General features: G+C 35.9%; 2 protein-coding genes across 6 annotated transcripts in view; one reads left to right on the top strand and one right to left on the bottom strand.

Moving 5' to 3' along the window:
• Positions 1 to 13,386, top strand: part of LOC128556771 (uncharacterized) — a 32,919-nt gene that overhangs the window by 11,475 nt on the left and 8,058 nt on the right. The window contains exon 2 of the mRNA XM_053542453.1: positions 8,784 to 8,893. The gene's annotated coding sequence lies outside the window, so the exon portion shown is untranslated. The remainder of the gene's footprint in view (positions 1 to 8,783; positions 8,894 to 13,386) is intronic.
• LOC123556853 (uncharacterized) overlaps positions 476 to 13,386 on the bottom strand; it is a 46,471-nt gene continuing 33,560 nt past the window's right edge. For all 5 annotated transcript variants that reach the window (XM_053542447.1, XM_053542441.1, XM_053542437.1 and 2 more), the window contains exon 6: positions 476 to 11,822. In XM_053542447.1, coding sequence (XP_053398422.1) covers positions 8,215 to 11,822 — 3,608 coding nt within the window. In that variant the 3' untranslated portion in view covers positions 476 to 8,214. The remainder of the gene's footprint in view (positions 11,823 to 13,386) is intronic.

Raw genomic sequence — 13,386 nt, 5'->3', positions numbered from 1 at the left:
TCTTAGATCATTACAGATTTTAAAACTGATAAAAATAAAGGGTTAAAGATATTGCAGTTGCTATAAACTGTGGTTATTAAATCCTTAAAGCCACAGCATATTTTATGTTTTGTCCAAACTCTGCATACATCAATCATTTATCTCTGTTGAATTGCAACAGAATTAATATATATAGTACATATTGCCCACTATACACATATCAAGTTAAACCCAGCTCGAAGACTTCTCTAGTAATTGCAGGATCCAGATTTGCAGATGGACGGGCAGACAAAGGGAATTCCTATAGTCCCCTCCATTGTTCCACTTGTGGGGGACTTGTAATTATTCAGTAACAATGCAATAGTTATTTCAATACTTGGCAATTTGCAATAGTACAACTTTACAGTTAACAAGTAATTAATCCTTTGGCATACAGACAAGGCCAAAACACACATTGTGGACTGAAGAAACTGGGAATGTCTCTATAAAGCAGAAATAAGCTAGCTCTTATCTTCTTTATTGTAACAATTAAAATCTCTATTAATAATTTCAGAGCAAACTTCATATATTTCTGTAAATAATGTGTCAGATATGTAATGAATTGACATAACAATTATAATATTTGCGAAATCAAATCATACATCAGAACAAAAGAAAAGCAAGGATATGTCTTGTAATTTAAACACGATGCTGGCATACCATTTTTCTGTTTAAATAAACCAAATCTCCCATAACTTTAAGCCAAATATATGCAAGTTAATAACTTTCAACAGCTTACATTCTTTCTGATTAAGTCTTAACTCTGAAAAAGGGAAACACTGAAATTTAACAGTTTATATGACTAAAAATTCAGCAATACAGATCCAAAAACTGAAATATATAAAACAAGAGCTGTCTCCATAGGATGACACATGCCCCCGATGGCACTTTGAATGAATAGTTATGGCCGATGTTAGAGTTTAGGACCTTTAATTTGACCTACGGACCTGGGTCTTGCGCGCGACACGTCGTCTTACTGTGCCACACATTCATGCGTAGTTATTTTAAAATCCATGCATGAATGACAAAGATATGGACCGGACACGCCCATCAATGCACTATCATGAAATATGACCATTAACGTCTAAGTGTGACCTTGACCTTTGAGCTACAGACCTTGGTCTTGCGCGCGACACGTCGTCTTACTGTGCCACACATTCATGCATAGTTACTTGAAAATCCATCCATGGATGACAAAAATATGGTCCGGACACGCCCAACTATCATGAAAAATGACGTTTAACGTCTAAGTGTGACCTTGACCTTCGAGCTACGGACCTAGGTCTTGCGCGCGACATGTCGTCTTACTGTGGTACACATTCATGCCAAGTTATTTGAAAATCCATCCATCGATGACAAAGATATGGACTGGACACGCCCAACTATCATGAAAAATGACCTTTAACGTCTAAGTGTGATCTTGACCTTTGAGCTACGGACCTGGGTCTTGCGCGCGACATGTCGTCTTACTGTGGTACACATTCATGCCAAGTTATTTGAAAATCCATCCATCGATGACAAAGATATGGACCGGACACGAAAATTGCGGACAGACCGACAGACGGTTCCAAAACTATATGCCTCCCTTTGGGGGCATAAAAAATTCAAAATAAGTGTTATTAGAACATCCTAAAACTCTGAACAAAAATCAAACTGAAGTTGCCTAAAAAGAAACAAGGTGTCATAAATCTATGTTCTCAATTTCAGAGTATGGCATTCCAACGAATAGGACCCATTGTCAGTAATTATATACAAAACACCAGTAGAGTTTTAGGACCGAAGTCACATGCTTGAACATAATTTAATTATGACAATTAAATGCCAATAAAATTGCTTATTGTTAACTCATATTTTTAAACTCTTGTGCATGAGAAGCCTGTGCCCTTGGATGAGAGAAGTGCTAAAGACATTATGATTTCATTTAACTTTGTGTCGAGTCTGTATCCTAGCAATTTATCATAGTTAAGAATTTTCCTTTTCCTTACTTAACCGTATTAATTCACCTTTAAGCTTATATCCAAGGAAAATGATAAGCAGTAAACATAAGGCTATCAGTGGAAATAATGATTGCTAATTGATTGGACACATTATACAATTATTGACCAGCAAACTATTCAGCAAATGTTCTATTGCTTTATTTTCTAATTTCTGACTAACTACCCCAGTAAACGTGTTTGATATCAGTCGCTCATATGGAACAAACTAAGGACCAACAATTTAATGAACAGTTCTGTAAAATATGTAATATGGCTACATTTAAAAATGTTATAAATATAAAAATTGAAATAAACAGCCACCATGGCACTACACGCCTTATCAGTTAAAACAGGTAACAATTTCAGAAGTCGTTGAAGAAACATCCCAACTTACTTTAAAAGATGGCCAGCAGATTCTTTCGGTAAGATTTTGAAATTAGCCCTGGCCAAAGGGTCATGCTTTTTTACTAATAAAGATGGCTTAACAATTTGGTAGAAGATTACTTAGTTAATTTATTAAAAATTAATCTGAAATTGGGCCAACAAGTGGAAGTTTCAATTTTGAATTTCAGATGTAGGGAAAAGTGACAAAGTCTTCTGAATATGTTTTAACAAATCAGAAGAACTTTTAACCATCTTGTCTTTTAAAAGTTTCAACATACAATATACAAATAGGGAGAAGTTACCACTCCCTCTGGCATACATGCTTGGCAGAGGGTCACTCAAGGAACATTTCTATAAAATTATTCAAAATCAGACCTGGGACTAAGAAGAGCATACTGTTTGAAGATTTTTCTATTCTTAGCTCATGCAGCTATGTGACAAATCGAAAAAGATGGAAACATGGTTTGGGTCCCATAAAACATTTCTGTGGAATTACTTCAAATTTTGTAGATTTGGTCTGGTGGCTAAATTTCTTTGCAAATCATTACAACTTGAACAATCTTGGTTGACAGTCATCCAAGGAACATCTGACTAGCCTCTAGTGTTAACAAGCTTTTCCTTTGATTTGACATGGTGACCTAGTTTTTGACCCCACATGACCAAGATTCAGACTTGATCTAAAGTTCATCAAGATTAACATTCTGACTAAGTTTCCTGAAGATAAGTCATAAATGTGGCCTATAGAGTGTTAACAAGCTTTTCCTTTGATTTGACCCAGTGACTTAGTTTTTGACCCAACCTGTCCCAGACTTAAATCTGACCTATAGATCATCAAGATTAACATTCTGACCAAGTTTTATTAAGATATGGTCATAAATGTGGCCTCTAAAGTGCTAACTAGCTTTTCTTTTGATTTGACCTAGTGACCTAGTTTTTGACCCGACATGACCCAGATTCTGATTGGACTTTGAGATCATCATGAGTAACATTCTGACCAAACCAGTTTTCATGAAGATACAGTCATAAATGTGGCCTCTACAGTGTTAATTAGCTTTTCCTTTGATTTGACCTGGTGACCTAGTTTTTGACCCCAGATGATCCGATGTTGAATTCGTTCAAGATTTTATTAAGGGTAACATTCTGACCAAGTTTCATTATGATTGGGTCAAGATTGTGACCTCTAAAGTGTTAACAATCTGTTCCTTTGATTTGACCTGGTGACCTAGTTTTTTTTATCCCAGATGACCCAATATCAAACTCATCCAAGATTTTATTAAGGATACCATTCTGTCCAAGTTTCATTACGATCGGGCCAAAATTGTCACCTCTAGAGTGTTAATAAGCTTTTCCTTTGATCTGACACGGTGACCTAGTTTTTGAACCCAGATGACCCAATATCAAACTCGTCCAAGATTTTTATGAGGGTAACATTCTGACCAAGTTTCATTAAAATTATGCCAAAATTGTGACCTCTAAAGTGTTAACAATCTGTTCCTTTGATTTGACCTGGTGACCTAGTTTTTTTTATCCCAGATAACCCAATATCAAACTCATCCAAGATTTTATTAAGGATACCATTCTGTCCAAGTTTCATTACGATCGGGCCAAAATTGTCACCTCTAGAATGTTAACAAGTTTTTCCTTTGATCTGACACGGTGACCTAGTTTTTGAACCCAGATGACCCAATATCGAACTCGTCCAAGATTTTTATGAGGGTAACATTCTGACCAAGTTTCATTAAGATTAGGCCAAAATTGTGACCTCTAGAGTGTTAACAGACATTGTGGTGATCTAAATTTAGTTTAAATTTCATAGTTCTTGGTCAAATATGTCGCAAGTTATGAAGCAGAAATTGCCTTATTTATAGAAACCTTATTATAGTTAACACTAGAAACTTCTAAGGGTCATAACTCTGCTGTTACTTGAGTAATCTGACTGAACCTGACGGGCCGCATTTCTGCATAGAGGCAAATAAGTATATGAAGTTTTATTTAAACAAGAGGGCCATGAAGGCCCTGTATCGTTCACCTGACCTATTGACCTAAAGATCATCAAGATTAACATTCTGACCAAGTTTCATTAAGATATGGGCATAAGTGTGGCCTCTAGGGTGTTAACAAGCTTTTCCTTTGATTTAACTTGGTGGCCTTGTTTTTGACCAAACATGACCTAGATTCGACCTTGACCTAAAGATCATCAAGTTTAACATTCTGACTAAGTTTCATGAAGATACAGTCATAAGTGTGGCCTCTAGAGTGTTAACAAGCTTTTCCTTTGATTTGGCCCCATGACCTAACTTTTGACCCAACATGACCCAGATTCAAACCTGACTGGAAGATAATCAAGTTTGACATTCTGACTAAGTTTCATGAAGATACAGTCATAAATGTGGCCTCTAGAATGTCAACAAGCTTTCTGACTAAGTTTCATTAAGATTGGGCAAAAAATGTGACCTCTAGAGTGTTAACAGTCAAATTGTTGAAGACGGATGGACAGACGACGACGGACACAGTGTGATCACTAAAGTTCACCTTTGAGCACTTTGTGCTCAGGTGAGCTAAAAATTCCCTACCAGTTCCTAGATATGGCTCTAGACAAAAGGACGGAAAGACGGACAGAAGAACGGACAACACCAAAACTACGGCGGGGGATAATAAAATCTATTTTAACCTGATCCCTATAAACAGGAACTAAGCCACAGATGTGTTTTATATACATATCTACTCATTGGTGCACATTTTGTATTCAAGTTCAATTTCTGAAATAAAACACCAAATTCTAACTGCTGATACATGCAATTCAATATTTTCAGAAAACAAATATTCATGTGAAATAATACAAATAAAGCATCAATTTATTTTTCTGCATAAATTACTGCTTTCCAACCAAAACTGTTTCTTAAAGCTTAGTTTTACTATAAAAGTGTTCACTGTAACAAGGCTTTTATACGGAATAAAGAAGGCAAACAATCCAGGAATGAATCAAAGCGCTCAAAGCGCTGGTGGTGGCTGCTAATCAATGTTTAAAATATTACAAAGAAAGTGACAACTGAGGAATTGTTAATATAAACTATAAGAACTTTTTTTGCATTTTTTTTTTTTAATATTCGGCTTTGGTTTCAAAATTATTCCTTTTTACTGCCAGTCATTGTTTACATACACACTGATTCAGTCTTTAACGAATAGTTTTGATTGTTTGTGAGGAAAACGACAACATAAATTACATCGAAAATGTTTTACTATGAATAAATAATATAAGCTTTTTCTCCAAATCATTCAGCTTTTAAGATTTCTTTTTAAAGCTTTTGGGCAGTGTCTGTCATGAATTATTATACACACTGATTTAGTCCGTATCAGATAGCTGTGGTTTTCATGAGACTTTTGTGAAAGAAAACAACACAAACATGCACCACAGATGCACCTCAGAATGTCAGTTCTGCAGCTAGTGTATTTTAGAGGTGCATTAATTATCACTCCTTGGCAAAAATGCTGGACATTAAGTCAGACAAACTTACAACTTTAGTCAGACCGAGAAAAAAGTCGAAAATATGTAACTGGCGAAACGAAACCGTTTTACTTTTTATACATATATTTGTAGAGACGCACCATGAGAAAACCAGCATAGTGCGTTAGCGAACAGCAAGGATTCTGACCAGCGTGGTGTATGGATCGGCAGTTTGATTTGGGCCCATGCTGGTCACAAATGCACTATGTTGTTTTTCTCATGGTGCGGCTCGAATGAATTTAGCTGAAGTGAGCAGAATCTGTCTTGAAACAATTCAATTTTTAAGTTGGTCAAATCTGTTATCCGACGACTTGCTACAGTCTGACACATTGCCTTTTAAAAAAGGCGAGTATTAGTATCATCGCTGCGCCAACTTTCATGGGCTTACAAGTTGATGAAATCGTGATACAGTAGCACCACTTAGTCAAAGCGAGCTTGAAACACTTCTCAGCTTGGGCGACCTGTGGGTTTCCACGTTGATAATTCGTGTTTTGTCAGACGATATTATACCGAATACATGTGTATCTATGCATACATATAGTATCTTATATTGTACATATGCTGAAGGAAGATTATTCGTGAGGGAATATTATTTAGAAAACATACATGTCTTTGATTCTCACGGCAGGTCACATTGCAAACCATATCGAATGAATTTTAACTGAATGTTCTTTTATTTTTGTTCACTCTCGTATTGTAAGCATGTTTTAGTATATTTTGTTCTTGGTATAACGATGAACTGTACATGTTCAAGTTATATCAATAAAGTACTGTTCTGTTCATAAATCGTCTCACTAAATTTGCGCTAATTAGTGTTAATTGGCAGTATCAACGCCTGAGGAAATCCATATCACTGCTGATTATTGATTTTCTATAAATAGCCTAATCAACATGCGGTCATATTTTTGCGTGCTTGAAACGAAAACGAGACAATGCAGTCGAAAATTCAGTAACATTCTTAGATCACTAGGGTTGCATTAATATAATATCTTACAATTTGATAGCTATGACGAAATTTAAGTTTGTTTTGACATATTTGAAAAGTATTACAACTTGCTGGAAAAGCTATCGGCATTACAAACTGGTATTGTCTATGGACCGGAAATGTTTCGAAACTTTTCCGTTGAAATTCCGTTTCTATTTTTAGCCGCGGATTATTGCTATCAGAAGTTATGTTCTTTATCAAATAAAGCCTTAAATTTCGGAAGTTATACATGTGACACTGCGGTTAGGAAACATTTTTGAATTGTCAGTCTGAATTCCCAGGCTAGGTTTCTATATACATAAGCTACCTTTTTCAACGTTATAAGCTACGTGACCTCTGGGGCAGTACTATGCAATAGCTAATCAATATCATCGCCCCGGTTCAGGTGACATGAGGTCATCGTTTATTCACGTGACCATGAATTTGCATATTTGTATTCATACACGTTGTTGCTTTAATTAAAACGTTTACCTCAGTTTGTATTGATTTTAGTCGCCAAATTTACATTAAAAATGGTATTAAGGCATATATTGTAGCTTTTCAAATTATGCACGTTGTGTAGATAATTGTTTACCTAGAAAGCTTGGAACTATTTTTGGTTGTGTTGTTAGGATGGTCTTAAGAACTGACACGATTTTTCAAACGGAGTATTCTTTTTGACACTGGTGGCAGCTAGCAGCCACCAAAAAATAATTCTTAAGGTCCGAGTTTTACCAATATCCAAGATCACTATGTCAGAAATTTAATGCTTACAGAAAACCAAGCTGTCCCTGGTGACCTTTTTAATGTATGGGAAGGATCTGAAGAAATTGTTAGAGGTCCACCAAACTAAAATCTCTGAAGTAATTAATATTGGGCAAGAAAATCCATACATTTTCTACTATAGTTATAAATGGAAAACTGCCCCACTCCCTGATGGGCATATTTTTATCAAAACAAATCAATATGAAGGAACCTGTTTGGAATTTCCAATGAACATTACTGTGAAATTCTTTGAACCAAGGCCTGCAGTTTCTGGGCAGAAGTCTTCTAAATGGATGATCTAGCTTTAATAAAATCACAAAGGAGACCACTTTAGGAACATTCCACTGAAAATTTGTTGAAATCTAAGCTTGATGGTTTAGATTGATATGTTCTTTAAACAAGAACTGTGGATGATATAAAGCCTACAATCCTAAATGCTAACCATGAGCACAATATGCTCAGATGAGCCTATTAAAATCCGTTTGAAAATGCATTTGACGAAATTTTTGCAAGAACTGGTAGATTACTGCTGTTTTGTCTTTAAAAGTCCATGCCTTCTAGTCATTTTGTTGCTAGGTAACAAAATGCACCTGGTTTATAATTCAGTCAGATTCATCTTTGTCCTTCAAATCCTGCTGTTTCTTCAGAATTTTCATTGAGACAATGTTTGCTTTTGAAGATGTTTCAACTAAAGCAAAATCTGAGATGTCATCAATAACCCACCCTGGTTCAATCTCAATCTTGCGAAGTTCTGGTTCTAGCCACTTCCATTTTGTGAACTCCTGTACATGTACATTTTTCATGTTACCCACTGTCTCATAGACATAATCTGCATTTCCTTCAGTCAAAACAACTCTATTTAGTATAACCAAATGACTATTTGAAATACTGTCTAAAAATCTTATCAACAATTCTTGTGAAATTTCACAATGAAATACCATTTCAACCTCAGGACCAATAACATAATCACACATGTTAAAAGGGATTTCTTTGTGCTTAAACGTCAATTTTTTAAGATTGAGGCCCGTTAGAAAAACATTATCAATTTTCTCTATTTTACCTCTAAAACACAGTGTTCTTAATTTCACCAACTTACTAACATGTTTAAAAATTTCCTTTCCTTCACATATAGTAATTTCTTTTAGTCTAGATTCAACACATTTTGTTCCAGGGTCTGAAGGCGAAAATAAATCCAATGAACCAGGCTTGGTATAGCATCCACACATATTGTCAGCTGTACAAACTACTTCAGAAAGGTCAGCAACTTCAAGATTGGGTAAAGTAAGTATCCATGTGATATGTGAATGACCAATCTCTATGTTATCAAGTTTAACAACATGTAGTGCATGTAGCCTGCTGGAAATACTCATATCAGCAGCCTTCGACAACTTCAATTTCTGTTCTGAACAACAAGTCTTTAACTCTAACCTACCTTCACTATTATCTCCAATATCACTTGAGCCATTTTCAGTTCTCTGTGATCTATTCAACATGTTAACATCCTGAACACTGCCAAAGGTTGTAAGATGAGACAGTATTTGTAAAGGTAAAACAGCCTTTTTATCATTTGAGGAATATAAACTGAATTCTTCAAGCTGAGGATATCTGTTTGTATGACACAAAATGCCACTACAATTCGTAATGCTTAGCTGTTTTGCTGATGAAGCAGTTGATGTGTATTTACAAAAAGCTTCCTCACTCCCAACACCAGACACAGCTTTCCTACATCCACAATACCCATCTTCCATACAGTGAACATTGTCAAGGGAAACACTCTGAAGGCTGGGAGAATCTGTCAGCATATGCGTTACTTGTGAATGTGTTAATACTCCAATACATTTCAATTCTAATTCTTTCAGCATGACAAAAGTTGTAGACAGTTTAATTTCTGAAAAACCTACATGTGCAAAGTGTTCACCTTTGATTTTTTCATTGATTTGCATTTCTGAAAAGCCAAACTTTTCTGAACTTTTACCTTTCTCGATATATGTACACATTTCAGAGACTCTTTTGTGAGAGCAACATTCAACATTATCAAGAATAATGATCTCAAGATTTGATGGATGTATCAGTAGAACCCTTTCCATCTGTTCATATGTAAGGCTAATATTTCTAAGTTTCACTTCTTTTAGATTTGAGCATTCACCAGACCAAAGATTACACCAAATTGGTAGTCTGCCACCACTCAAGATTGCCAGTGCACTAATCATGTCACAGAAGTCATCTTTTATGAGAAATATCTTCAGAAGTTGTACTAGTTGGTCACATTCTGCATCATACTGTAGAACCAGTGTTTTCAGAGATGATGGATTTATATACTTCAATACTTTGAACATATTAAGCATCTCAATACACTCTGGGCTAGGAACTATTTTAAGAAAATATAAAGACAAGTCAGGTATATGTATTTTGAAGTCAGAATGTCCACAATTAAAAATTTCAGTAACATTCTCTATGATATGTTTATTAAAAGTTTTTAAAAGTTTGTCAATGGGACATGCATAACGGGCCAGCTTTTGTTTCACAATGCAACCATATCTTCCCCTAAGATAGATTTTAAACTTTTCAGTCCTATCAGTGTGACACTGGTCAGAATTGATGTCATCAAATGTATACATATATATTAATTTATACATCTTTGGCATAGCACTCGGATCCATGCCACTGACGAACTTGAAAACGTCAGACAAAACTACAAATCTTGCATTGGTACTTTCAGGATGTGATTTTGACCATTTTTCCCTGAAAATCCTGTAACAATCCTCTGGATATGAAACAATATGGACTGCCGCATAAAACTCTTGAAAAGATTTTTGGATGAAAGTAACTTTGCTCTCTCTATCTATAAAAGAACCTCCTATGTGGGGACTTTGAGAAAACAATCCCAACTTCTTCAAAAAGTGCAAGTCTATATTATATTTTTTTGTATACAGCTGGACATCTGTATCCTTCAATAACAAAGTCCCTTTAAGTAGAGTTTCAAATGACACTTTTGCAACCTGTTTAATTGCAGAGAAATATTTTTGGAGGTGAGAAAAATATTCAGATTTATTAAAGCAAATTGGTGCCTCCTCAAATGGATGAATTTCATTCACTTTTCTCATAAATTCACTATCATTAACATTTCTTTCAAGGCCACTCTTAATCAGCAATTCAACTACCCGACCATACAACCTGCAATCTGATACTTCCAATTCACCATTCTCAGCCCACAGTAACATGACTAATTTCAGAAGAAGTGGTGTTGACAGAAATTCAGTCTTGTTTCTCACATCCTTAAGGAATTTTTCCGTGGAAAAATTTGTTTTATCCTTTATCACTTTTGCATATAATGCAATCATTTCTTCATATGTTTGAACTCCTTTCAGCTGACACTGCAGTTCAAGCTTATTTGCATCCCTTGCTTCATCCACAAGCTTCCATGGTCTTGTTGTAAACACAGAATAAAACTGACCAACATGCTTCTCTTTTGGGCAACCCTTTATATCCATAGGACCATAATAAACATGCTGCTGAGGAGACCATTCATCTAAACCATCAACTAAAACAAGACAGTTTGTTGTGTCTAGGATCTCTTGTAAAACTTCATCATTGATCTGAAGTTGCCTGGCAATCATATCTTCTATATATTCTTCTTGCTTTGCATGTCTAAGTGACACATAAAATAAAAAGTCAAACTTCAAAGTTTCAGTGCTTTCATTTTCTGTATTTATATCTTCATCATCAACGTAAATAAATTCCTTTAACTCATCTGCTGCTGCACAAGCTCCAGTTTCTGGACTATCTACTGACTGCTTACACCACAGAGAAATCAGTTTCCTACACAAAGTAGTTTTACCTGCTCCTGATTCTGCACTTATCAGAATCTTTTTATAACGTTTGTTATTGTAATAGAACAGTTCATGGATAGATGAGATAGGCTTGCCCTTTTGTTTGACATTATCTATAATAGGTATTTTCAATTTCAGTTTATTTGTATTTTTGTTAATCTTTTGTTTACCTGCACTTTTGCTCTCAGTTTGTTCTAATTTCTCAACATAATTGTTTGTCTGCTGAATGTTCTTTTTTCCTGAGCTTTTTACCCTCCTTTGCACATGAACAGGAGAGTAAACATCATCAATATCCACCTGCTCTTCCTCTGGCTTCCAAGGAATAAATTCTGTTTTGATATAGTATTTTCGATACTTCTCTACCAGGTCATTCCTACATGCTGCAATAATAAGAAAAACAAGAGCTGTCACAGGAGACACCGCGCTCGACTACTTCGATACTGGATAGTGAAACTGGGCACATCTGAGGAAACTAGAGCTGTCACTGGAGTGTTTGATGACTCCAATTGTGGATGAAGCCCGAGTCTATGTCAAAAATATCAACTTAAAGTAATAAGAGAAGTAAAGATAAAATGTATCAAAACACTATATAAGTATATCCTAAGCAAAAAGGGGCATAATTCATTAAATATTGGTGCCAGAGTAATGCACATTGTGTGGGTGATGATGCTGAACAACTATTTTAAGTTTGAATCAAATTCATTCAGTAATAACAAAGACAGAGTGAAAGTGCATCATAACTTTAACCTAAAATTCTAAGAAAAAGGGGGAATAACTAATATAAAATTGGTACCAGTATGCACATTGCGTCATATGGAGCGGGTGATGATGATGAACAACTATTTTAAGTTTGAATCAAATCAATTCAATAACAGAGACAGAGTGAAAGTGCATCAAAACTTTAACCTAAAATTCTGTCTCCATATGATGACACATGCTCCCGATGGCACTTTGAATGAATAGTTATGGCCGATGTTAGAGTGATTGTGAATGAATGACAAACATATGGACAGGTCACGCCCATCAATGCACTTTCATGAAATATGACCCTTTAAAGTCCAAGTGCCTCCTTGACCTTTGACCTACGGACCTGGGTCTTGCACGCGACAGGTCGTCTTACTGTGCCACACATTCATGCGTAGTTATTTTAAAATCCATGCATGAATGACAAAGATATGGACTGGACATGCCCATCACTGCACTTTCATGAAATATGACCTTTAAAGTCTAAGTGTGACCTTGACTTTTGAGCTACGTACCTGGGTTATGCGCGCGACACGTTGTCTTACTGTGGTACACATGCATGCCCAATAATTTTAAAATCCATGCATGAATGACAAAGATATGGACCGGACACACCCATCAATGCACTATCATGAAATATGACCTTTAACGTCTAAGTGTGACCTTGACCTTAGAGCTACGGACCTTGGTCTTGTGCGCGACACGTCATCTTACTGTGGTACATATTCATGCCAAGTTATTTGAAAATCCATCATTGGATGACAAAGATATGGACTGGACACGCCCATCAATGCACTATCATGAAAAATGACCTTTAATGTCTAAGTGTGACCTTGACCTTTGAGCTACGGACCTGGGTCTTGTGCGCGACACGTTGTCTTACTGTGGTACACATTCTTGCCAAGTTATTTGAAAATCCATCCATGGATGACAAAGATATGGATCGGACACGAAAATTGCGGACAGACGGTTCAAAAACTATATGCCTCCCTTTGGGGGCATAAAAATTGGTCCCAGAGTTATGCACCTTGTGTCATATGATAAGGGTAATGATGTTGAACAACTGTTTATGTTTGAATCAGATTCATTCAGTAATAACAGAGATAGAATGAAAGTGCATAAAACGTTAACCTGAAATTCTAAGTAAAAAGGGGAATAATTATGCCAGAGTTACGCGTCTTGTGTCATATGATGTGGGTG

The sequence above is a fragment of the Mercenaria mercenaria genome, chromosome 1, assembly GCF_021730395.1.
Source record: "Mercenaria mercenaria strain notata chromosome 1, MADL_Memer_1, whole genome shotgun sequence".
Taxonomy (NCBI): domain Eukaryota; kingdom Metazoa; phylum Mollusca; class Bivalvia; order Venerida; family Veneridae; genus Mercenaria; species Mercenaria mercenaria.
The sequence above is the reverse complement of the archived record's forward strand: the minus strand, read 5'-3'. Positions and strand labels throughout refer to the sequence as shown.